Source organism: Epinephelus lanceolatus, chromosome 10, assembly GCF_041903045.1.
Source record: "Epinephelus lanceolatus isolate andai-2023 chromosome 10, ASM4190304v1, whole genome shotgun sequence".
NCBI lineage: Eukaryota > Metazoa > Chordata > Actinopteri > Perciformes > Serranidae > Epinephelus > Epinephelus lanceolatus.
Window position 1 is genome coordinate 24,621,460 of NC_135743.1, and position 26,005 is coordinate 24,647,464.

Here is a 26,005-nt window from a genome sequence, read left to right on the forward strand (position 1 = left end):
TTTTTTTTCCCCCGTTAAAGGGGTTTTTTGGGGGAGTTTTTCCATATCCGCTGCGAGGGTCATAAGGACAGAGGGATGTTGTATGCTGTAAAGCCCTGTGAGGCAAATTGTGATTTGTGATATTGGGCTTTATAAATAAAATTGATTGATTGATTGAGTGAACTAAGACCGTGATTCGGCATTTTTTGCGCTTATGTGAACACTCCGAGAGAACTCAGACCCCTCTGAAGCTTCAAGTCCACAGTGCGGTTCATTTAACCTGTGCACTGTGAACACAAAGCGCTCCAGGTTCACTTTGCTCTTTGCCGTTGTATTCAGCCCTCTAGATCACATACTGTTGCACTGGGACGCTTGAAAAAAACTGACAAAACCACATCAGCCTGTGATGCTAGCAAGGATATGAAATGTAGAATACATCAAATGGTAACAGTCTACAGCACAGAAACGCTAAGGTTTTCCTCCAGTTGTAAGTACATCTGAAAGCGAGGGGCTTCATAACAGCACTACAGTGCTATTTCAAAGTAAAAACATACTTTATCAATATATATTATATGTGGGCTATAGTGTGAGCAGAGAGAGGACTGATGGCTGAAGTTTCATTTTTCAGGAAATAAAAAGGCACAAAGGTGAAAGCACACACAGAGGTTTGTGGTGTTGTGTTCTTTTAGGGGAAATGAAAGCTACAGACCAGGTAAATGTGGCCATTGCACATTTCCTGTTAACTCTTAAATTGCTGAAGTGAGCTTGGTGTGAAATGTTTTAAGGCAATAAATCAGTAAAAACTTGAGAATGCAATAAAAAGAGTCACACGTATTGTCTTTTTCACTTGTTTCCTTTTGTTTCAGGATAATTGACAACTGCTTGTTTTATTGATGTTTGAAAGAAATTTAAAAAAATATATATACAGAGTTCTATATCTTTATGTCTGCATCATCAGTACACCAAAACTTCAGTTACAACATCACAAAGTCAATAATTGCTTGCAAATGAAAGAAGTAATCACATTTTGCTTTAACATGTGCAGACAGATGGTTTTCTCTTCCTTTCTTCCTGCTGCTGTGCAGGCTGTGGTTGTTCAATATGGCAGGGGTGCGCAAGTGACTGACACGAAGTGAGTCTGCAGGTTTTTTCATTCTCACCAAAGCCTGCAGAAGGTTTCCTGCTTTATATCTGACTCTTCACCACAGATGGGGCTTACAGTTTCACATATGCCTCCAGTACGGTGCAAACAAGAGTCTCGACTTTCAGTGCCACATTTTTGGTGATGTTACCTGATTATTGGACATAACAGCTTGCAACTGCTATTATATATAACAGCAGGTCAATCAAGGTGTTAGCAGAGCAGGCGGCTGTATTCGGAAAGAGCCGAAGACTTTTTCACCCCGTCCCAGATACGGGCTGCGTAGTGAAACCTGTAAAACCAGACCAGAACTTGTATTCACCTCAATGAAACCAGTGTTTTGTAAGAATATATATTTTTGAGCATTTTGCTATTAGCTGATTTGTATAATACAGAGGCAGGCAGAAAATGTGTGGGGGTTGCTGAGCATGACACAACAACAGAAATGCTTCAAGATCTCTGGATTACTACTGCACCCCTTTTCAAATGGACGGCCTGTTTCATTGGCAGAAAACTTACTTTTTAATACATAATGTTCTACTTGTAACTACAAAGAGCATTGTACTTACCTGCCTTTTGTGTAAAGATCCAGTGTGTAGGATTTAGGGAGATATGTCACAGAAATGGAATATAAAATGTAAGAGTGGCTCCTCATCTATGGAGATGGACATGTCCACTGCCATGTTTTTACAGCAGCTCAGAATGGACAAACCAACCACTGGCTCCAGATAGAGCTATTTGCATTTTCACATTTTCACGTCGGCCACCGTAGTCAGAAGCCCATCTGTGATGAGCAGTGTCAGATAAACACTGACTGTGTTTACAAGGTCTTTAGTATCCCAGTTTTGAGCATATCCGGGATATGAAGTTTACATGGAACACAGAGAAACCCGGTTATTCATATCACTGTATACATGATAAATACCAGTAACCCGTTTTCTGATCACTGCATCCTATCTGCGCAGGCGTGTGTTACGTCTTTTACGTCTTTTGTTTACAACGGATTGAGCGGGAAATGTGATATATTTATTATATTTAGAAGTAAGACAAAAATGAGACCTCTGTGGCTTCTAGCAGGCTTAGTGTTAGTAAATACTCATGTCGCATTACAGCTATGGCTCATCCACTTCATCTTCAGCAATGGGAGGAGAAAGCGACAACAAATATTGAGTACGTCACCAACTTTGATAGGTATTCGGCTGTCACTGCCACCATGCAGTACAAGGCAACAGTGGATGAAAATACGTAGCCGTGACTGGTGGGATAGGATCGTTCTCATGGAGATTACAGATTCAGAGTGGAGAGAAAACTTCAGAATGAGTAGGGCATCCTTCAGCCGGCTGTGTGACGTAGTTGAACCATTCATAAGGCGTATACATGCTCCAGTATCCCGGCTTCTAACGGAGTACTCCAGGTGGCAAAACTGGGTTTCTTGAAACCGGGAAAAGGGCATAACCGGTTTCTGAATTCCGGATATGGTGTTTACATGCACAAACGCAAAACCGGGATACTAAAGACCTTGTAAACACAGTCAATGATTTGTACAGTGAAAATGCTTTTTTTGTGTGTTTTTATCAGTTTAAATTACCAGGTCTGTTTTTGTGGAGAGGTGGAGACCTCTGGGGATAATTCAGCTCCCGCTAAAAACCTCCTAATCATCTGAATCAGAAAAAAGGCGAGCACACATCAAGTTATCAAAGAAAAAGGGTGAGTGCACCTGCACCATAACGTCGTAGGCAAACCACCCATTTCCGACATGCCAAACAGCATGACCCATGTTCAGAGAGATTTTGTTGAGGTGACGGTGACATGTCCCCCTCATTCCCGATGGGAATTACACGCTTAGGCGACTGGGATTAGCTGTTTGGTCATTTGTATTAGCTCAGAGTTTTTAGAATTTGGATTACAGTGGCTTTAGTAACCAAAACCAAACTGAAACTAAATGCGAGTCGATTTTCTTTTTTTTTTTTTAATAAGATATTTTTTTGGCCATTTTGCCTTTAAGGCAAAGGGCCACAGGCTGGATTTGAACCCGGGCCGCTGCAGCAACAGCCTTGTACATGGGGCGCCTGCTCTACCACTAAGCCACCGACGCCCCAGTGAGTCGAATTTTAAGGGGTGTGATGGTGGGCAAATAGTTAAGCAACAAACCACAACATTCCACAACATTTACTGCACATTACACCCCTCTTCATCTTACACCATGTTTTCCGTTTCTCTCTATGCTGTCAACTGTCAAGTAAAGGCAAATAAATCTGAAATCTCCCCACATCCCCAGTGCAAATAATCCCCTTACTGTTGAAACATTTCTATTATCGTGTTTGGTTGATTTATGTTGTCTTTGTCCTCTAGCACCAATGAGTGGTACGCAAATGAAGTTCATGTTATTATAAGTGGAAAGTGAGCAAAAGAAAATGTGGTGTTTACCAGTTCTTCTCGGTGAGGATGGTGTGCGACAGCTGACAGCGGGGCATGGCCAGTATTTGGCTGCGGAGTTTTGAAACCATGGTGGAGAAGGCAGGATGTCCTCTGTATCCCGGGAGCAGGGAGAAGAGCGGGTATGTTCCTGAGCCTTAACACAGTACAGATTAATTCCCATTTTACACGATATACAAGAGGACAAATGAGTTTTGCCTTGTGTGACGATAAATTCTGTATAACCTGCTTTAGTCAGATTATCGTCCCCGTCATTCTCCTGCATAGGAAGGAGGAACATGTTGACTTCAGTTGACAGGTAGTCCTGCCCCAAGCCAGGGAAGATATTGCAGTCCAGCATGGACAGTGTGCCTAAAATGAAACCACATATTCCCAGTCAAATCTCTACACCAAATGCTAATCATAATCGCAGTATTGTCCCAAACCATTCACATTGGTTTTCCCATCTAAACTCAGTTTCAACCATTAAACATGATTTGCTCCTAAAAGTAACCACCAGCGTGGACAGAACATAAATACATATGACGAGAATATTCAAGTAGTTTTGAACCTTTGTATTTGAGATGAGAGTGAGTCATTAATTTGTCCACCACCATGTGCATGTTCTTCAGATTCCTTGGGCAAAAATCATCCCGTCTGGCCTTATTCTGGAGGAACACTGGAGGAATTTAAGGAAGAGATACTTTCATTTTGATATCACTGAACCTGGTTGGTGTGTCATTTTTTGTGTTTCTGCATTAAAAAGTCACCTATATGAGGATAGTACTCCGCTCCATCGTCATTGCCTGAGGAGCCAGTGCTGTCATGGCTTGCAGATGGAGTGGAGGGTTTCAGCATCTCAGCGGTCTGAAGAAACCTATCCACAAACATTATGTTTAAGTTCCTGTGTGGTAAGAACTTCTGCATTCACTAGGGAAAGTTGAAAAGGTTGGGTAATTAAAGCTGGGGTAGGCAGTTCCATTTTGGTGTACTTTGGGCAAAAACCCCACAGTAAACTTGGAGTATTGTGAGAGAAAACTAGACTTGTGCACCTCCTCTCGATTGTTTCCAGGCTTTAGCAAATCTAGGCCTTGACTGCAGTTTGTGACCACACTGCTACCCAACCCAAGTTCACCCAGCGAAAACACCAGCTCTGAGGTCAGCAAACTTTCTGTTGCTGCAGTTACACAGGTCAGACCCACTGCTGCTGCTAGCCACAAGCCCGCTAAAACATCCGGCACTGGGGGGTTTTGTGCTGGCTAAATTCAAACTACTACAGCCACAAACCGAAGGTCCGTTTGCAGAACTGCTGCACGTTCTCCTCCCAGTGGCGGGGAGCAAGAAAGAGAGCGTGGGGTAAGAGGGGACCAAGTGAATGCGCTTCCTCAACTACACAATGGAATAATTAAATAAATCAAACACTGGGTTACTTTATCAATGGTGTGCATATGGCCCCTAGGTGTCTGAGGGGAGGACAGAGCAGGGAGCAGCAGGAGGAGGGTGGATTTTCAGCCTTTTTCTTTCTTTATTGCTATTCCCAGATTTCTGCCTACCCCAGCTTTAATCATCTTACAATATACATACGAGCATGTAATATTATTTTTAGACATGCTTGAGAAAAAATGCCCTTGAATTCCTAAACTTTTAAAGATATACAAGTTGTTACATTTGGTTTAAATTAATTTATATACTCTCCAAGCCAATATAATCTACTATCTAGCTACCACCCAGCTGATTAGAGTCATTGCTGTCAACTATAGAGTTATAAATTTCAGTTGTGTAGAGTCACATTAGGGGAAGTATACACATGGAGGGCTCTAGTTTCGCAGACCGGGCGAGGCGGGGGCGCAGCGCACTTGCGCTTCGCCAAGTGGGTGTGGCCAGGCGGATTTTCCAAGTTTGGCATACCGTGCGCCTGGCGCAGCTACTCGTCTGTCCCACCTCCGTCCCTCCTACCTGCGCAAGTCGGAAAGAGGGAGGACAAAAGGCGTGGAGTGGGTTTTACACACATCACACCAATCAAATGAGCCCCTCTCCTCGCCCTTAAATGCGCCGCGCAAAGGCGTAATGAGAGTTTACTCAATTCGCCATGGCAGAAGAGAGCAGCAGCGTCAGACGGCCAAACTTCTCCCAGGAGGAAACTGATGTTTTGGTCCAGGAGGTCTAAGCTCGCAGTGTCCGAATATAGGCCTACAGAACTGCGAGCAGACCTCCACGGGGTGATGATGCAAAGGTAGCCTGGGAGGAGGTCACCACAATTGTAAATCAATGTTGCATTTCTCTCGTGTGCGCGTGCGCTCTCTCTTTCTCTCTCGCAGTCTTATTTTGACTTTTCTAAGATGACAGATGCTGCATATATGCTCCCTATCTGATGCTGTGGCTGTTTGTGGCTGGCTGAGAGGGATGTGAACTCATTAGTTTTGTTAATCAAATCAGGTTGGGTTTCCATTACGCGTGCCAAACGGTGCCAGTCCCCTTTGATCTGACATCAGATGTGACGGGACAGTCAATATAGAGATACATTTATGTGCTGATTGCAGATAGTTGCATTGAATAGTGGTTTTTGGGTATTTATTGCATTGTTAATGTGCCTGATATTCTGGAAACCTGCCTGTGAGGTTTTGGTGACGTGTGCGCACTGTCCGCCGGTCAGCCAAACTTCGGCTTACACCGGCTGCGCTCCCCCTGCGCTGACAGTAGACCTGGTTTCAGCTGGCGAGCTTTTAGCGCACCTTCAGCGAAGCCTTTCGGCACAAAACTGTCACTGTGCCAAGCTGGATCTGTCGACACCTCCCCTGCTGCGCCGCCACACCCATCTCAGCGTACCTCGGTCTGCCAAACTACCAAACTGAGCATGCCTCGGGTTGCGCTGCTCGAAACTAGCTCTGCACGGGGTTGTTCCTTGTTCTGGAATGTTCCTTGTGTATACATGGCAAGTCATTGTCAGCAGGCCTGGCTCCACCTATATTTGCTGTTTACAAGGCCAATGGAAAGATAAACATTATTGAGCTTATGAAAAAGCAGAAGACAAATATCCTCTCAAGATACAAGATGAAATGCTCAGCATTCCTGGGTGTGTGTGGGAGGGGGAGCTTTGAGAGCTATCCTCTTGTTTTGTTGCCTGAGCAGTAACTATATCACAGATCCATTGCAGATAAGCAAGTACCAACCTGTAAAGGTTTAAGTCAGTGAACCAGTCTTGAACCACAATGACTACATGGCACACTGTAAACAGGAAGGCGGCGATCTGAAGTGACTGTTAACAGATTATGCAGAGAGAGATCAAACAGTTACATGTGAATGTGTGCGTCCAGAAGAATTAAAATGACCAATAAACTGTCATTGAACAATGAATCAGAGGACTAAAGGTACATATTGGTCCCCAGAGGTTATGCATCAGTATTAACATAACACAACAAGTGTTTTCACCCACTGCCATCTGCAGGCCAGACACTGACCTGCATCTCAACATATGTGTGAGGGAGGTTGTACTCTGGAGGCAACTTCCGATCGTTATTGATGAGGTGGTCGAGAATAGATGGGCTGAGCATTGGCTGAGGAAACAAATAAGGCAATTACACCCAACTGATCAATCCTCAACCAGCTACAGTGTTTTAAAGGCTAGCTGTCATTTCTTTCTATTCCAAAGTCACACTTCAACTCACATAGTTCATAACAAATTAAAAATACATCAGAAAAACAACTCACTGTATCCACAATACATCACTCATACCTGTGTATCCAAGAAGATGACTCTCTCCTGTGTGATGAAGAAGTCAATGCCTGTGCTCTGGTTTCCTCCTCGTTCCTTGATTTCTTGAGTCTGGGCTCTGAATACATAACCCCTGTGCAAACAAACATACATTACATCAGTTTAAGTCTCACTGCACTGGTTCAGCTAAATAAAAACAACTGCAATTAACAAATGCATGCTGTGGATACAGTGAAAAGTCTACATGAGAAATGAACTTAGTACTTCTGTAGTACTTTGAATTCTTTCTAAACAAATTGATCTTAGATTTTAAACAAATTATAACCAGCTGAAACACTCCACATTTCTCTACAGAAGCAGATGGTATGCTATATCGACTCTGTGTTCAGCAAGAGTACTGTCACTTTTTAGTGGTGTTTTTTTTATTGAAGGAGAACTGCAAATCATACAGAATTACAACTGAAACAATACGTTCACTTCCATTTTTCTTATCTTTTTTAACAAACATCCATCACTTTTTATGTGGAGTTTTAAAAGACAGAATTCTGCTGCTGATTTAAAGCAACAGAAATGTACTATTGGTTTGTGTTACTGGTTTTGGTAATTCAATCTTTAATCTGTGAGCATGAGCTGTTTTTGAACACTGCTTCCATTCCAAATGAACAATATAAATAGTAAATTACCACAATTACCGCATTGTAAATGCAGCACACCCCTTTCCTTTAAAGCTGTGCACTTTTGCCCCTTTTTCAAAGCCCAAACTCCCTCTCAGCCAGGCTGGGCCATGTTTACTTTACCTCGAGCCTTTGGTCACCAAGAAAATCAAAAGCCATTCAGCTGTTTGGAAACACCTAAGTTTCAAGTAGTTTGACAAGTGTTGGGAATAGAATGATGTTATGTGTTTTACTATAAGTTGTGTTTCACTATATAAGTTTTAGATGTGTGAACAATGAGAATACTGAGATGATTTCAGCTGATCTGAATGTGTTTGCTTTGCAGAAGTGGAGAAGTACAGGAGAGGAAGAGACATGAAGTCTGAGGAGCACATACCGCAATGCTTAGATAATTAGTTTCATATATGGTAAAAAGAATAGAAAGTGATATACAGATAGTAAGGTACAGCACGTGTAGGGAGTTGTGTTGTTCTCTTGTCTTTCAAAACAGGAACCACGCCCCCACCGCCAGCGGGAAGGAGTCAGATTAACACGAGGCAGGGGCGTGGTGTGGTGAAGGAGGAAGTGGAACTGCCAATGAGAAGAGGACAACGCCTTGCGTGCACAATGACACTCTGTTACGCTCAAATATACTGGGTCAGGGAAAGGACAGGAGGTCAGACTTCGTGAACTGACACACCTTTGTTGTTCGTCAGGGACGTGAAGTTGAGACCCAGAGCTCTGTAATTTTATTCCTTTACTGCTTAATAAACTACATTAACTGAGACCGAATATCTTCTCCTATTGCTTCATTAAAGAACACGCAGGACTGAGCTCACACATAGCACATTAGAGAGTAGGATGAGACTCTTAGTCCATCACAAGGAACAATAACAAATGCTCTGCAAGATTTGTGACATGGTGGTGTCTACACCACATGGCAATAAGACCAATTTATTTAATAATCTGAAATGTAATCAGCAAAAAACTGAGTTAAATAAAGCTACCTCAAGTTCTTCCACTGCAACACAAGACACTCTTCATAATACAGTTACCTCTCACAAAGCTCTCAAGAAAAACCACTGTTAAAAAGGCCTTTTGCTTTCTAAATTAAATGAATGCATGATGTTTCCAAAGTCAATGAGTAATTGTGTTAAATAATTGTGATCTCAGTATTAATCAAAATAATCATGATTATGATTTTTGCCGTGATCGAGCAGCCCTAAAATGTATTCATCCATCCACCCATCCCATTTTCTTTCCTATAATCTCTCCAGCGTGTTCAGGGTCTGCCCCGGGGCCTTCCACCAGTGGGACATGCCCGAAACACTTCTGACGTGAGGTGCCCAGGAAACATCCTGATCAGATGCCTGAACCACTTCAACTGATCACTTTTGATGTGAAGGAGCAGCGGCTCTACTCTGAGCTCCCTCCGGACGTCCGAGCTCCTCACCCTATCTCTAAGGCTGAGCCCAGCCACCACACGGAGGAAACTCATTTCAGCTGCTTGTACTCGCGATCTCATTCTTTCAGTCACAACCCAGAGCTCATGACCATAGGTGAGGGTTGGGAGTGAGTTACTGCCCCGAGTGAGGAAGTTCAAGCCCTAAAATGTATTAAAACCAAAACATTTTTACTCTCTTTAACAACCTGAAACAACAGCTGAGGTGAGTGGGCACTATGTGGCACCATAGACAAAAAAATTACATACTATATTATTATACTCTGCTTGTTTGTGGACTATTCTTGTTCTGATCAAATTATTAGATCATATATTTTACTGGTCACTGGTGTAACAATGCTATAGTTTTAGACCAATCTGTAGCACAGTTAAGTTTAGTAGTATATTAACAGTACTGCTAGTCTAAATGGTAGATTTTTCCAAAACTTACATTTCACTCCTCTTCTTACACTAAACTGGTATCAGGAACACAATATTTTATCATTTTAAATTCCTCTTACATACTAGATTTAATGTCATTATGGGAAAGCCTCATCCTCATCAGCATCTTTTAACTGGGTGCTTCCTCGACCAGCCCCTACCTTTGGTCTTCCTCAGGAGTGTTGGCAGATAACAGTGACATGACTGTAGATTTTCCACTTCCCTGCAGGCCAACGACTCCCACCACCAACATATCTGTCTGGTCCCTCAGATACTGCAACACATAACAAAACACAAACATTAAAGGGATAGTGCACCCAAAAATGAAAATTCAGTCATTATCTACTCTATGCAGGCTGATGGCGCCCCAGAGTTCAAATGACGTTTTTCCAAACAACTTTTTATGTGTGGGCTTCAGGACACTTGGATCACTATGGACGAGCAGTATGGAGATATTTTGTGGTTTCAATTATGTGTTTTTGGACGTTTTAATCTGGGGTGCCATCAGCCTGCATTAGTTGGAGTTGTGCTGCTACCCACTCCCCCCTGGGATCTCCGCAAGTGATGTGAGGACTCTAAAACTTCACTAGAGCCTCCCTCGGCATGAGGGTGAGTAGATAATGGCTGAATTTTCATTTTTGGGTGCACTATCCCTTTAATAAATCATATAATACAATGACTGCACAGTAAACTAAATTCATTAAACATTAACTCACCTCCATGGCACTGTCACACCAATTCATCTGATCATCCACAAGCTTAATGCTGTGCTTCATCTTCTCTGGAGGGAGGAGCTTAGACTGACCAACCATAGCTGGAGGTTTGATAAAAAGATTCAAGATTTACTTTCTTGCTCTATGTGCACATAAGTTGACCTTAATGTGTGCAGTATTTCTAAACATCACAGTAACAGAACTTTGTATTTTTGTGGAATCAATAACGACTCACGGTCCACAGCGCTGCTCGATGCAGAGGCACCCATTCCCCTGTTTTGGATCTGGTATACAGGCTGGGTGGGTCTCTGGCCCTCCCTCTCCATCTTAGAGGGCCCAGGACCAGAGGGCTGAGCCGCCGCTTCTGGAGGAGTCCCCGGCTTCCCTCCATCGTCCCTGGCTTTCATTAGCATGATGGGCTTCTCCAGGACTGGGGCTCCACTGACAGGTGCATTCTGTGATGGCTTGGCCTTGAAAAGGATCCAACGGCAGCACAAGTTGATGGGTTGCATGACCAGAGAATTGAAAGAGATCACTAAATGACGTTCCAAGGGTCTGCAAAAATCTATTCCCTTATTTATTTGCTGATTATACATGTCTGGTATCTTCACATGAAACTTTTTGTACATTGATTCAAGAAGCAAAGGAAGAGCTAGCATCTATTTCTAAATGGTTTCAAGTGACTAACTTTGCCAATAAATGTGAATCATCCGCTTCTCTCTTCAGACAATATAAGCTATTATCAATTTCTAATGTTAACATATACCAGACTTGTATGTACAGCTCTCTCATGACTTGCCTGACGTTTTCCAGAACTCCTTTATCTCTTCATCAGACATTCACTCATATTCCACAAGACACTCTAAGGACTTTTATCTTCCATATTTTTTTGACTTCTCTTAATCAATATTCACTGAAATACAGAGGACCATCTCTTTGGAACGACCTTCTTCCATCTCTACAATCATCGTCTACATTATCGTTATCAAAAAGTCATCTGAAAAGGATTCGAAAAGATGCGTAACACTTCATTGATTCATTTGTAATTTATGTTTTGAAAATTGCACATCCTTAACAATTTTGTATTACGTCTAGTCTGGAAGTCTTGCTCAACCTTCGTTTTTTGTCTTTTTCTTTTTATGTATGATTGCTGTTCATTTAGTAGGGGAGGTATTTTCATAAGCTATTTTGGCTTCTAACCTCACCTTTTATATTTCTTTTTCCTGTATTTTCTATGCATGTATGTGCAAATAAACTAAACTAAACACGCTTTACGTCCTGATCATTTACTGTGACTCATTTTTTCTGACGTTGTGAAGTGTAAATGGAGGCAGCTTACACTGCCTTGGACAAACACGTCTGCAAAACTAATTCATGTAAGAGTATTTGTTCTGATGGCATTATCATTACTATGGGTATTATTGTTTGTGTTCAACAAGGAGAGCTGTTGTAACGTTAAGAGCTTAGTATCTGACAAACCAACATACCCTTTCTCCAGGGGGTTTTGCGAGGATGATGGGGGTTTTCTGTATGAGAGGGCCAGGTGGATCCTCGCTTCCATCCTGAACACACAAATTTAAATGGGTCACTATTCTGAAGTACAGAGGTTAAACTACAAAGCCGGCGTCATTACTGCATGTGTGTGTGTTTGTGTGTTTGTGTTACAGCTACCCTTCGTTCCCTTGGTTGATAGTCTCGATCCCGACTGGGACCGGACAGATTTTGCCCCGGAGGTCCAGCATCTCTGTCTCCCCGGCGTCGCCTCCTCCTGCGCCCCTGCCCGTACATCCCTGGCTGACTGTGTCCAGACTCTGACATGTCGCTGCTCCCCTGGTTCACCACAGCAGTACAACTGATGTCAACAGTAAGCTAGCTAAAGAGGGGAACCCAGTTCAAGCAGAAGCGACCTGAAAATAACGTTAATGTCTCTGAAATATCTTCGAAACTAGAAATATGCTCTCAGCTAACGTTAGCAGCCCTGTGAGAATTCCTGTATTTAACGTTTAAAAACAAAAATGACATCGTTAACGTTCAAACCTAAGTACTTGTTGTCGCTTCGGTGTAGTAACGTTAGCTAAAGCATTCCAATGGTGCGCTTGTTTTGTAACTCGGCGTTGACCGTTACACTCGGGCGTTTTAACGTTGCAACCCGCTGAAAGAAACTCCACCCGCCTGGTATTCGTTTTGTTACCAAACAAACAAACCTCGTCCGTCTGGTAAATGAAGTCGACGTGAAACATTGTAATGATGTTGGTAGTTCCGCTATTTCAATCCTCAATGGCAGTGGCGTTAAACTCATTTTAGTTAATGGGCCACATAAAAGTCCGAGTTGCTCGCAGGTGGGCCGGACTAGTAAAACTATTGCATAATACCCTGTAAATAACAGACACCTCCATTTTATTTATTTATTTATTTTTTTTAATTTTTTACCTTTTTTGTGTAAAGATGTACATTTTATAAACGCTTCCCATTTACAAATCAATTGACAAACAGCCTGTGATGTCCTCAGAAGAATAAATGCAATTTTAACAATATTTCTCAGTTTTTCCACGTTCAGTTAGTCGACCACTCACTGTCATTACATGTGCATTTTTCTATCCATTTCCATCCATGTGTAGTAATCCTGACATCACCACACCAAACTAAAGTGAGAGACAAAAAGTGTATTCTGATCAGGGTGGAACAATGAAGAAAGCGACTCACTGTTTAACCCACACTCTCCTCGTTTAACCTGCTGCTGAAACTTGGCACCTCTTAGCCTTCACAAGTGCGTAGCTATTACAGTAGATGTCATCCAGTGGGTCAGATTGGACCCTTTGGCGGGCCGGTCCTTGCCATATGTTTGATACCCCTGTTCTATGGTACCGTGTTGCCTGTACAGGTAACATACTCATTTTTGGCCGTTTATACTCACACAATACATTATTCTGAAAAAGACTCAGGGCCCCAAAGAAACCAGTAGCACAGTTTATATTATTATAACATGAATTCCTGGAGGACATGTTGAATGCCATTTTCGGGGGCTTCATCGCATGGCATAGTTCAGTTCTATCAACTCTCAACATAAAAATAGTCTGAAAATATCTTTATCTGTCATTTTATTATCTGGAAATAATTTGATTCACAAAATTTGATGAGTAAAGTTGAATTTTAATTGTTTAATGTACTTCATATAAAATTGTTAATTTGCAAATGTTACCTTGAAGAAACTCCATATGTTAAAGCAGTGGTTCCCAACTGGTCCTGCCACAGGGTCCATATTTCTCCTTAGTCACAAGTTCAAGGTCCACACAGGTTAATACATTAAGCATCATACTTGCTTTTTGCCACTCACTTTGTCACTCTCACTTTACAGCAGGACACAGCACTTCAAAATAAACACTCTGTGCTGGAAATTCACTGCACCTAAAAGTAAAGTGTGTTTTTTACAATCATAACATGTTTGAATTAAAATCGGAGAATCGCAGAAATATTAAAGTTTCTTTAGCCGTAGAAGTTGAGAGAAACCTTCTGGTGCATTCTGGGAGGTGTAGGCGCCCCTCTTCCGGTATTAACCGGATATGGAGTAGTACGGTCAGTGGGCGCCATCAACAACATGATGGTGGCTTAAATTAAGGAATCCATAGGGTTTTACTTATTGTAGTGTGCTGAATTTTGTCTCAGTTGTCTCCAGCTGTACAGATGGATTCGCTCCAGACACAAATCTTGGACAGAGGCTGATTTATAAAGGATGTAGTTCTCTGAAAACCCGGAACATCACAGACAAGTTGACGTTGACGCTAGTGTTAGCTGTTTGTATTTTTAAGTAACGCTCAGTAACTGACTCGGGCGAAACATCACCTTCTGGTTTGGATTCATCATTTTATTTCACCTCTGCTCTGAGCTGCAGGAGGCAGTTCTTGGTCCAGCACTTTGGGACAGAGGTAACTACACTCTTCATGTGCAGGTGGAAGTGTTACACTCAGAGGTCTCCTGTATGACTCACATGCAGTCGTCATCCTAGATTAAAACATATTGAAACATAATGTGACATTAAAAGTAAAGCAAACGTAGCAAACCGGTTGTAAAGGGGAGAATAGTCATTGGGTTGTGCTGGTAAATGGCAGCGTTTATAGTGAAGCCATGTGAAGACTTGGTTATCCTCAAGAGCTCTGCTGCTAACTATTAGTTTGCTTTTTCCATGACGGTTTAGTCTACAAACAGCCAGAAAATAGTGAATAGTTAAACACGTGAACCTGTCACAGCTTCCCAGACACTAAGGTGACCTCTTTAATGTGCTAAATTTGATTTAAACTCACATATATCAATCTGAGAGGATGTGACAATGAAAGGCAGCCATGCTAGCATCTCTGTGAGGCTGTGCTGTACTTAGCACAGGGGTGCTTTGAGCTTACAGTGCTAATGTGCTATCTTTAAGCAGTGTTCACCATCTTAGTTTAGCGTGTTAGCATGCTAGCATTTGCTAATTACTACTAAACATGAAGCACAGCTGAAGCTAATGGGAATGACACTACTTTTACAAGCATGTAACCATACACCAAATTATAGTACAAGTTGTCAGATAATTGATTCAAACTAATTAGTGTTTATAAATAATGATATATGAACCATTTTTGTGACAGTGTGACTTTTTAGACTATAGTATTGTTTCAGCTCTAAACCACACATGTATAATAACTGTATTTTGGCAAGATCTTTAACTTAAAGGTCCAGTGTGTTGGATTTAGGGGGATGTTTTGGCAGAAATTGAATATAATAGGTAATAATAATAATAATAATAATAATAGGACTGCCGTGTTGCACCACCATGGGCCGACAGTGGGCCTACAGTAGTCCACAATGGACAAATGAAACATTGGCTTGAGTTTTTGCATCAGCCATCATAATTCGCATGTTCTTGATGATGAGTCATATTGGAAAGACACTGATTTTTTAACATGAAACAGCTTTTGATTTTTGTTTTTAACTGGTTTAAATCACCTGGTCCATTTGTTTTGGCGAGGAAGAGACCTCTGTGGATAATTAGGCTCCCCGTAAAAACCTCCTGAACAATTTACACTAAAGTAATTCTAACGAGGAATAGTTACAGCTGGTTGCAACCTGTTATCCTCACCACTAGATGTCGCTAAATCCCCCCAAATCTTACACACTGCTCCTTTAAGACTTAATAGCTGTCGTCTGCTGTGATGCTTGTTCTGCAATGCTTGTATGAAATCTGTAATATGGATTTATTCCTAAACATTTTTAAGTGATTCTGCCCGTTCTGCTTTACGTTACAGACCACCCAGAGGTTTGCCTTGACCAGCTCCTTATGTCTGAAGACTCGAGCAGTGATGAAGAATGGGGTTCATCCACAGAATGGAAGATGGATGATTCTAACAGAGAGGGGAGATGTTGGGAATGTGGCAAGAAATTCAGCAAAATGACAAACTTGATGTTGCATTACAAAAGCCACGACATCAAAGCCACCTGCTACATCTGCGAGGTTACTTTCCGACGCCTGACTTCCCTCTCCATGCACCTGGAGAATGTACACTTGCCACCCCTCTGCAAAAAGTGCCCTCAGGCTTTCGGTAATGTGTGGGACCTCAACAAGCATGCGGAAACACATTACACAAGCTCAACGCCGTTACAAGAAGCTCCCTCTTTGATTTCTGAGGTCACACATCAGAGTCAGAATAGTAACAACTCTCCTGATAACACGACAGCACAGCAAAGCACAGCCTTAATGCCGCGTGACTCAGTGTCAGAGTTGAGGTCTCAACAAAGAATTGAGGTGAACACAGAGACATCTGAAAACAGCGTAGAGTATACAGTGGGTGAAGATGACAAAGATATTGACATGGAAAGTGATGGTGAGAAAACAGACGATTCAGCAAGCTCTGAATCTGATGACAAAGATAAGACACGCTCTAAACTTGCACTCTTGCGTCCAGCAGATCCCGAAACAGGCTCAAGTTCAACCAATGATTCCACTGATTCTTCTGGTAGCTTGCACTCTAAAAAAACCCCTGCAGCCCCTCCTAATGTTAATAGTCCAATGTGTGCTGCGTGTGGTCGGGGGCCATTTCGATCAATGAAGCTCCATTTGCTGCACTGTAGTGGTGTAAGGGTAAAATATCAGTGTTCAGTATGCAAGAACGTCTTTGTAACTGAGAAGTCTCTTAAGGAGCACTACATGCCTTTGTATACCTGTGAAATCTGTGGCCAGGTTTTCCCTCAGGAGCACTTGTACCATCTCCACCAGTGTCCCAAGACAAACAAACCGCCACTGGCCCTGTTTTGTTCCGAGTCACTGCCGCAAGCGTGTAACATTTGCAAATGTTTTTTCACCTCGGAGAAATATCTGCTAGGCCATGTCACCAGAGTCCACACATCAGTGGTGAGCACCAAAGTGTGTATTATCACCAATCCATCAGCGCTCGCTGGTAAAAAAGTTTCACCAGGCGTCCGAGGCACAGCGGTGCAGTCAGCCATCACTAGTCCACATGTGGTCAGTCAGCTCATGAATGGAAAGCTCTGTGCTGGCCAGACCTATGCAGGGTCTCTGTCCACTGCTGTGAAATCTAGCCCTTCCTCTCTTTTGACCTCCTCTTCCTACCCGGGCAGACCCCCTGCCACTATATGTATGGCGTCTGCTGCTGCTCCTATCAGATCAGGAGAAGACTTTGCTCTAGCTCCAAACAGCCAACTTACAAGCCATCTGTCTGCACCTTTATTTGTTCCTCCTGGTGCCACTGACACAGCTCCATCTACTGAGGCCTCTGACCCCATCACTCCACCAACGCCGACCATTCTGGCCATGTTTGAGAACGACAGCCATGACGTCGCTTTGATGAAACGTATGAACACAGGCTGGCGCTCCAAGGCCGCCTACCCCTGCAGGCAGTGTGGTGCTATCTTCCGGCAGCCCTCCCTCATCATCAGCCACCGCTACCTCCACCGAGGCCACCGCTCACACCAGTGCCAGTGCGGCCGAGCTTTTAAGCACCGGCTGCACCTACTGCGACATTGCGTTCAGCATGCAGAGACTGTAAGCTACATCTGTGTCAGCTGCGGAGAGACTTTCACTGGAGCAAAACTCTTAGCCGAGCACGTAAGTGGCAAATCACAGAAGAAATCTCGTTCTGGGCGGACATTAAAATGTAAAGCGAAGAGAGAGTGCAGAATTCCCTTTACATGTGACTGTGGACAACTCTTTTTTAGGCCTTCAGCTTACATATGGCATCAACTTAAAAACAGGACAAAAACAAAACGATTGAAGAAACCCTTGGAATGAGACAGCAGACACATCTCGTTTCCCCTTGGTACACTTCTCCAGCTTTCGGCATCACACTTTAAAACAAAATGTTAACTCAGAGTGATGTTTCATGTCCGGTTGTCAGTATTTTGTTTGATTTTTGTAAGACAATATCAAAGCAAAATCACATACACATGAATTTTTAATGGCTTTTAATTATAAGCATGTCTTGGATGGTTGTTAACATGTTTACACCATGTGCAAATGATACATAGTAAACAGGGTTAGAAAGAGTCCCTCTTCGGTTCTTTTTTACAACAAACCAGAGTACAAATTAACCCGCGAGGAGCTTTACTTTTCAGTATTGGATTAAGTTAAAACACATCAAAACTCCAGTTTATCCTCCAGAGAAAGAGTCGATCCAGTTTTTCTATTTTTTTTTCTCACAAAGTGCATTCTTAACAGTGAGGTTTGTATGGAAGTTTCTGAGTCCTCTTTTTTTTTTCTTTAGATCTGTTTTCACTACACATGATTCAAATGTTGTTCTCCTGTAAGACGTCATAGAGGTCTTGGTATTCAGGTTGAAAATAGCATATGATTTTTTAAAATAGTTGTTATATAATCATAGTTTTAATGTTCACAGCCCTCAATTTTATGTAGTTTACTTCATTCATGACCACTAGATGGAGCTGTTTGGTTGCTGAATGACAACTTTGCCCAAGTTTCATTGTTCTCAGAGCAGGTGTAAACTGTAATGATTACATTGGATGATTACAACCTTAAACATACATATTAATCTACGAGTTTCAGATTACATCCCTTAAAATCCCAAGGATTTACAGTTAGAAATAAAGATTTTTCCCTTAAAATCAAAGTTTAGTTATTTTTTTCTCTTATTTGAGAATCAAAATTTCATTCACGTGAATTCACTTGATGGGTCAGAGGTAAGTAGAATAGGGATTTGCCAGTGATTGTATTCAGGAAGCCTGTTTGCGAACAATATTCAACCTTTTAACCATTAAACTGTCTGCTTATCAAAAAGAGGATTTGCGAGTGTTTTCTTGAACTGATTAGGCTAAAACTGTATAATATTGCAAATAAAATTAACATGTAAAAAAGTGTATCTGATTGCATGGCAATGAGGCAGTAACACAGTCCTTCAATGAAATATTACAAATAGTTAAAAGAGCAAACTCTGGAGCCTTTGACATTTGTGTGCATCATAAGGCTCTCCACAGTCCTTGTTTGAGATTGATTCAGTTCTTTGTGCACCATCACAAATATAACTGCTGGAAACACAACAGATTTCTCAAAATACGCTGTGCGATTCTCCCACAGTGGATGGGAGACGTATTTATAATTTTACAGCCATGAGTCACTGTGCCGTGCACTCAGCACAGGGCCAGAAGATGAGATCTTTAGTAGGTATGCCAGTCCTCCAAGTGGTTCAGCATGTTAAAGAGTCTGGAGCAGCTCTGGGTGGAAAGGATTTACCATCTCACTTTCATGGATACTGTAGATGAAAACACTGAAGACAATTATGTGTCTCCGTAGCAAGTAAATTGTAGCCATGTCACCTGCACAAAATAAAAGAAAAGACAACAACAAAAAATAGCTTACTTTTCTTAGCAGGCAGCTCAGATACCACATCCTGCACTGCATTGACAGCAGATCTGCGCAACATCTCTGACAGCTCTAAGTATTGTTTACCTGATCTCTGGGTTGCGGTGACGTAGGACCTGAGACAGCATCTCAGAGGTTTGTTGGAAGCAGCGACTCAGTTCGTCCAGCTTCTGCTCCATGGAAAGGATACGCTGCTCCAGCTCTCGATAGGAGTTATTCCAATTGGCACTGAGGTCACACATGATCATCTGCATCTGTTGGAATCAACCAAACAGTGCAAATGCAGAGATTTTGGTAATTGCAAGAGAAAACCACTGTGGGCTCTGTGGGTGCAGACACATTTAAGATGTATGTTAGAGACTTATGGTGAAGTTTGGTGACACACTGTTATATTGCGCATGTGTGGCAGTTTCAAGCCAACTCACTTGGGGCAGACTCGAAACCACCCCACTGTTGCCAACTAAGAAACTGTGTCACTACATTTGGCAGCTGCCTTAGCAACTTGATTTTAAAAAAGAGGCCAACAGCAACAAATCTGGTTACTTTTTTAGTCACTGTGGCTCAGCTGTGTTCAGTCAGTGAGCGAGAGCAGCCTGTTGAGTTTACTGCACGGCAGTCAGACTGTAATTAACTGATTGCAAAGTGGCCATGGCATGGTTTACGTTTGACATCTTAGCAAGGGGCTACACTTGCAGTCTGGAAAAACTAGGTTTATTTTTTCAAATAAATCAATCAATCAGGAAGATGTATTTTAAAGTGCACAAATTACACATTAGTGCCTCTCACTGGGTAACGTCTTTGTGTGTTGGGTTTATTCCACATGGAAAACTTCTCTGGGCCTGTGAATTCCTGACACAAATGACTCCTGAGACATTTTATAGAGATTTTTTAACAAGCATTTAATGTGTCTGAACACCTAGCAATAAACAGCAGAGTGTAAATAAAATACTGCGTAATCGTCTATGTAAGTAGCGAGTGTTTTTAAGGGGGATCTTTGTCATCCTATTTGGCACTAGGCTCTCCAATGAAACATTCCAGTGACAGCTGTCGTTTACCTTCGGGAGGTCCACCATCTCACTGACGTAATCTCTCAGTTTTTTTTGTTTGAGGCGTAGATGCCGAAATCTGTGCAGAAAACAAAAAGATAAATCTCAGTCATTTGGAAGTATTTCAAACATTTGCATTTTAATGACATTTTTTCCAAATGCTACACAGGAAGGGAAACAATTCAAAGTAATTTTGATGCTCTGGTGCAAGACTATGTCTATGATTTAAAGGTACAGTGTGTAGGATTCTGGGGCATCTATTGGCAGAAATGGTGTATAATATTCAATTTTTCATTATATTCTCCTAAAAATAAAAATCTCAGGTGTTTTAGTCACCTGAAGGTGAGCTGCATATACCTACATACAGAAATAGGGTGAAAAGCATAGACATTCAAAAGGGGTCAGTTGAGGTGGTTCGGGCATCTGATCAGGATGCCCCCTGGGCGCCTCCCATTAGAGGTGTGCTGTGCATGTCCCACTCGTAGGCGGCTCCGGGGTGGAGCCAGAATACGCTGGAGGGATTACATATCTTGTCTGGCCTGGGAACGCCTTGGGGTCTCCCTGGAGGAGCTGGAAAGCATTGCTGGGGAGAGGTATGTCTGGGGTGCTTTGTTTGGCCTGCTGCCCCAGCGACCCGGCCACGGATATGTGGATACGGATATGTGGATAAGGATGGATGGATGGATGGATGGATGGTCCTCGTAGTAGTAGCCCAGTAGCCCTGAACGGACACATCAAACACTGGCTCCCGACAGGGCCTCGTTTCAGTTCGGCAACCTCACTGCAAGATGCCACTAAATCCTACACACTGGACCTACTATGTGTTGAATTTAGATGCTCCGATAAGTTTTCAAGTGCACATCTAAGGATGAAGCACCCCATCTTTGTACAAACAGAGAACTCCTGGCTCAATACACAACTCCTGATTTATGGAGTTTTCAACTGAGTATTCCACTACCCAACATGCAGGAGTCATGCTGTGCTTGTTACGTAGCTATAAAACATTGCTAGGAGTTTTTTTTGTTTTTGTTTTTTGACGTATGGACGTGGAAAAGGGCTAAATTTAGTACCTGAGATGGATGAAACCACCAAAAAAAGAAATATGGAAACCACTATTGCAACCTAGCAGCCAGTCTCTGACGTTAGAATACTGGTTTCATATATGATGTTCATCATCCCAATGTGTGGAGGTGCCTCCCCGCTCGTAATTTCCACAGTGTTTTTATTTATAGCAGTGCTGCCCGGTGTAAAGCAGGAAGCACAACCCCTCCACCCAGGCTAACACACACTCACACACACAATGTTGTCAGGATAATGAAGCAAAAAATCACACTTGGACTTCCTGTCTTGTGCAATCACTTGTTCTTCGAGGAGGATTTTGGATTCAATAACAAGAAGAATAAAAGTGCAAAAAGAATAAAGATGGCTCCTCAATATTCCCATCTTATACTTGATGAGTGTCTTAGAAGAAGGTGAACAGCATGTTGGGTATTACTGTGAAATTATACTGTAAATTGTGAAAAAAGGACATTTAATTAGTCATTTGCCAGCTTGCCTACCGACCTTACCTTGAAATCTGTGTAAAAAAAGGGTGGACCCTTGTTCACACATGCCCTGCCCACATAAAAGAAGCCAACAAATGTAATTAGTAATCTGAATTAGCCATTAAAAACTGTGACTCTGTGGTTCAGCATGTTGACACAAAGTTAATGACCCGTAAAAATACACATGTAAGGCACACAAACCGCCACCCACGTACATCCCTTGCCCAGACACAAACGCACACACAGAGGCAGACATCCTGCCTGAGGCTATCATTTTGCAATACAGCAACTCACACTCTGATGGCTTCCAGAAGGCATCTCTGGTGTCTTCGCTGCTCACCGCGGTTGCCCCTTGTCAGGTTTGTGCGGTGCAGAAGCCAGCATTCCCTCAGCACATTAGCAGCAGCGTGGCGGATCTGAAATGTCAAAACCGACCCATCAAACAGTGGAGGCTGCAGGAGCACGAGCATGGTGATAAAACCATTACGATAAAGTCAATCAAACTTGCAAGCTGGGCTGACAGAAAACACAGTGATTCATATCAATCATCCCTGTACAGGAAGTATACATAAGAGTCGTCCAAGGCATCTGATTTAAGATAGGCTTCCTTGTTGCTCAACTATGAAAGTCTTCTTTTCACAGAGATGCTTGTGTAAAATACTTTGACAAACAGGCCGTACAGACTAGAAGTGAGGGTTAGAAATTCTCTGGTGTCACCTTTCTGTACCTTTCTCTTTGATTCTATTCACGTCTGTTTGTCTTCCTGCACAAATCACTGTAACTGCCCCGTGATGATGTCACTCTGGCCCTGTTGTGAGGGTTATTAATAGAGGCTGTCAGTGTCTGCATCCAGATGTCTTCCCTTGTTCCCATCAGTGTAAATCTGGACTGCACCAGATAGCTCAGAAGGAAGCATGCACGCGCGCAAAAACACACAGAGCAACCACAAGCAAGGGGTAAAGATGCACCGAGTGACAGGATGCAGCCACCGGGAGAAAGGAAATAGTCGTATCCTCCAAAGCAGTGCACCTACCGCAGTCAGACACTGCACTACGGTTTAGTTAGAAGCTGTAGCACTGCATGCAAAGCAGAACGGAACGATATTCTAAGAACTCTATCAGTCATTATACATTTATCTGTATTCCTGAGACACTTTTCTGGCTTTATGACAGTGTTTTCTTGTCAGTGTTTATTTATCAGACACCTCCGTCTTCCCATCAATAAGCAAACACTTGAATCCGGTCCAAGCCTTCAAACAGAGCAAGACCTTTGCAAGCCGCCTACACACACACACACACACACACACACACACACACACACACACACACAACCAGTTTCCTGCCCATCGCTGCACCGTCCTGAACTGACACAAGTTTCTTTCCTGACAGAGATCAGATGATTTCCTCTGTTTGACGCCTTGAAAATGCTATAAAGAGGTTGGCATCTCCCTCCTCTTTTCCCACACTATCCTGTCCTCTGGTGTCTCTTATCTAAAGAAAAAAAGTCATCCTAGTAAAACTCCAAAACCAAAACATGCATGCGACACGGAAAGTAGTGACGCTTCCATCCTGACGGCTCCATCCGCTGTGTCATTCTTCTTGTTTGTGTTGTTACACTCAGTAACCTCTGATGGAAGGGAGGGCAGTTGGCTGTTTACTGAATGTTTATATAGGGAAGTTTATTGAATTAGTAGATAAATATTATCACAAAAATACGAGCCACTATTTTCAGGCTCTACAGCTCCCGTGAGAGAACCTTCCTATATAAACAAACCCCACACGTCTGTCACACCTGTTGTAGTAGACATTTTAATCTAGATCTGGATGTCTCGTCCATAGAGAATGCTTTGCTGCACTGCCATGTTTCTACAGTAGCCCAGAAGGGAAAAACCAAACACTGGCTTTAGATAGGGCCATTCGTAGCAGCCACTGTTGTTAGCAGCACCTCTGTGACCAGCAGCATCAGGAAAACACTGACTTTTTTTGTGTGAAACTGCTTTATTCAGTGTTTTACCGGTTTAAATAATCAGGTCGGTTTGTTTTGGAGAGGAAGAGACCTCTGCGGATAATTCGGCTCCCTGTCCTGAACGTCAGAGCACACAATAGCACGCAATAGTCTCAGATGAGCTGAACAACATTGGAAAAACACAGATTTGTAACGTGAAGCTGCTTTATTCAGTGCTTTTACCAGTTTAAATCACCAAATCCATTTGTTTTGGAGAGGAAGAGGCCTCTGCAGATATTTCGGCTCCTGGTAAAAACCTCCTGAACGATGAACATTGAAGGAATTCTAACTGTGCAAAGTTTCAGCAGGTTGCAATCTGCAATCCTCACTTAATGTCACTCAATCTCATTAAATCTTGCACACTGCTTCTTTAAGAGTTAATCATCTCGCCTATACTGAGCTGTTAATGTGTCAATAATTCTATGTAAAGATTTTGATTAAATCCTCCACAGACAATCGTTGAGATCTTCTCCATGATGGTTTTCTATTAAAGGACCACAACTGAACAGATTTTGGCCCATTCAACACAAATAACATATTTTACAAAACTGCCAAGCATTTTTCAAAGCATTCCAAAGTGTTTTACTTTTGTTTTATTGAGTTATGTTATTGTTGTCTGGCACTGCAGAACAGACTTTTCAAATCATTCTGCACTACCACAGCTGCATTGCCATGCAATGTTCCAGTGACTTTGACAACAATAAACACAGACGTGGTGATCATCGTGATGGATTACCTAACTTAAACAAGTTTCAAATTTCTTCAAGCTGATTTTTTTTATGCAGAAATTAAAGGGAAGGTGCGTTCCAAAATCAAAAACATTACATAACATTTTAAGAAAGAGTTAGTAGCGTTGTGAAGTATGCATGATTTGTGGTAAATGGGCCAAAACATGCAAAAACAAAAACATGCAACTGGTATCTTTGAAGTAACACTTCATCACATGGAGCCAGTCGATGGATAAGAAACAGCAAAATCGCAAGTGAAAATGGCCATGCATCCACAAACTTGCAAAGAATAAATCACGAATCGGTGAGTTGCCTGGTTCTGCTTATAAACCTATTACTTATAAACATTTTCATAATGTAAACCATAACATTATATATTTGCTGGGTAACTTGACTTATTTTGCTCTTACCCTTTTGGAGATCTGGATGTCCAGCATGAAGAAGTGCACATGTTTCTCTCCTTTATTCAACGCCAGCGTCTTGCTAACGACTGCAACCAGCATGGCAGTGCAGGCTACACCCTAAAATCCAACACACACACACACACACAGGGGGGTTGGTGAGGTTACTGATATGTCTACCATCTGCCTGTCTTCTAAACAGCCTGAGAGAAAGTGTTTGAGATTGTTCCTGGATACTGCAGTGACATCAACAAGGCAGAACTCAAGAGAAACTGATGTGAACTTTTACAGTCTGATTTTGAGGCTGAATTTGTCTACATCCTCAACCTCGTGTGTTTTGCTCCGCCATGACCCTCAAGGGAAAGCACTTCTTCAGAAATGTTGATCTTCATACCTCATATGGTTTTGTCCAATAAATCAAAGTTATATTTACACAGAGAGTTCAATGGTTAAACACGGGCCTCTGTGGCACTGCTGCAGCGCTGCTTTCCTCTGAGAATAGCTGTGTGCTATTGCTGGACATGGAGCTACAGGCTGATGGTAAGGATTCAAAGGGGCCGCAGAGTAGATCACATCCACGGTCACACAAATAGACACGTCACAGGAAACACGGACAAAACACTGTGCTGATTCCATGTCCACTGTGGATAATGATAAAAGTCTTTACCTGGTTTCCTCTTCTCAGCTTGCATTAGAAAGAGAGACAAAGAAGCAGAGAGCGAGATCAAGCATGAGCATAAGAGAGTTTTAAAAGATATATTTATCCTTCACTCTAACAGCCACAAAATATTTAAAATTACACCGTCTGTGAAACCTGGGAGGTACAGACTCTTTCCTTGGATCCATCCACACACTGTGATGGGATGCAAACAGCGTTGTCAACCCCTGGACACAGCTGCAAATTGAGTTATGGCTGGAGTCGAA

The 26,005-nt window shown here is 42.3% G+C and overlaps 3 protein-coding genes across 3 annotated transcripts in view; 1 reads left to right on the top strand and 2 right to left on the bottom strand.

The window, feature by feature from the left end:
• Nucleotides 1–813: 813 nt before the first annotated feature.
• smg9 (SMG9 nonsense mediated mRNA decay factor) lies at nt 814–12,607 on the bottom strand. The gene is made up of 13 exons (XM_033641767.2): nt 12,167–12,607; nt 11,983–12,057; nt 10,731–10,965; nt 10,499–10,596; nt 9,944–10,056; nt 7,269–7,380; nt 6,994–7,089; nt 6,706–6,791; nt 4,306–4,412; nt 4,107–4,214; nt 3,782–3,907; nt 3,548–3,692; nt 814–1,412 (listed from the first exon to the last, which is right to left on the bottom strand). The coding sequence occupies exons 1-13, from the start codon at nt 12,311–12,313 to the stop codon at nt 1,334–1,336; spliced, it is 1,527 nt and encodes a 508-aa protein (XP_033497658.1). The 5' UTR covers nt 12,314–12,607; the 3' UTR covers nt 814–1,333.
• A 1,448-nt stretch (nt 12,608–14,055) lies between these two features.
• LOC117265975 (uncharacterized) lies at nt 14,056–18,028 on the top strand. The gene is made up of 2 exons (XM_033640835.2): nt 14,056–14,418; nt 15,775–18,028. The coding sequence occupies exon 2, from the start codon at nt 15,807–15,809 to the stop codon at nt 17,772–17,774; it is 1,968 nt and encodes a 655-aa protein (XP_033496726.1). The 5' UTR covers nt 14,056–14,418; nt 15,775–15,806; the 3' UTR covers nt 17,775–18,028.
• The window catches only part of kcnn4 (potassium intermediate/small conductance calcium-activated channel, subfamily N, member 4), a 28,334-nt gene continuing 20,259 nt past the window's right edge, over nt 17,931–26,005 (bottom strand). Inside the window, exons 5-9 of the mRNA XM_078171847.1 lie at nt 25,091–25,201; nt 22,243–22,364; nt 20,414–20,483; nt 19,446–19,612; nt 17,931–19,312 (exon numbers count right to left, since the gene is read on the bottom strand). Of these exons, the coding sequence (XP_078027973.1) occupies nt 19,309–19,312; nt 19,446–19,612; nt 20,414–20,483; nt 22,243–22,364; nt 25,091–25,201 (474 nt within the window). The 3' untranslated portion in view covers nt 17,931–19,308. The remainder of the gene's footprint in view (nt 19,313–19,445; nt 19,613–20,413; nt 20,484–22,242; nt 22,365–25,090; nt 25,202–26,005) is intronic.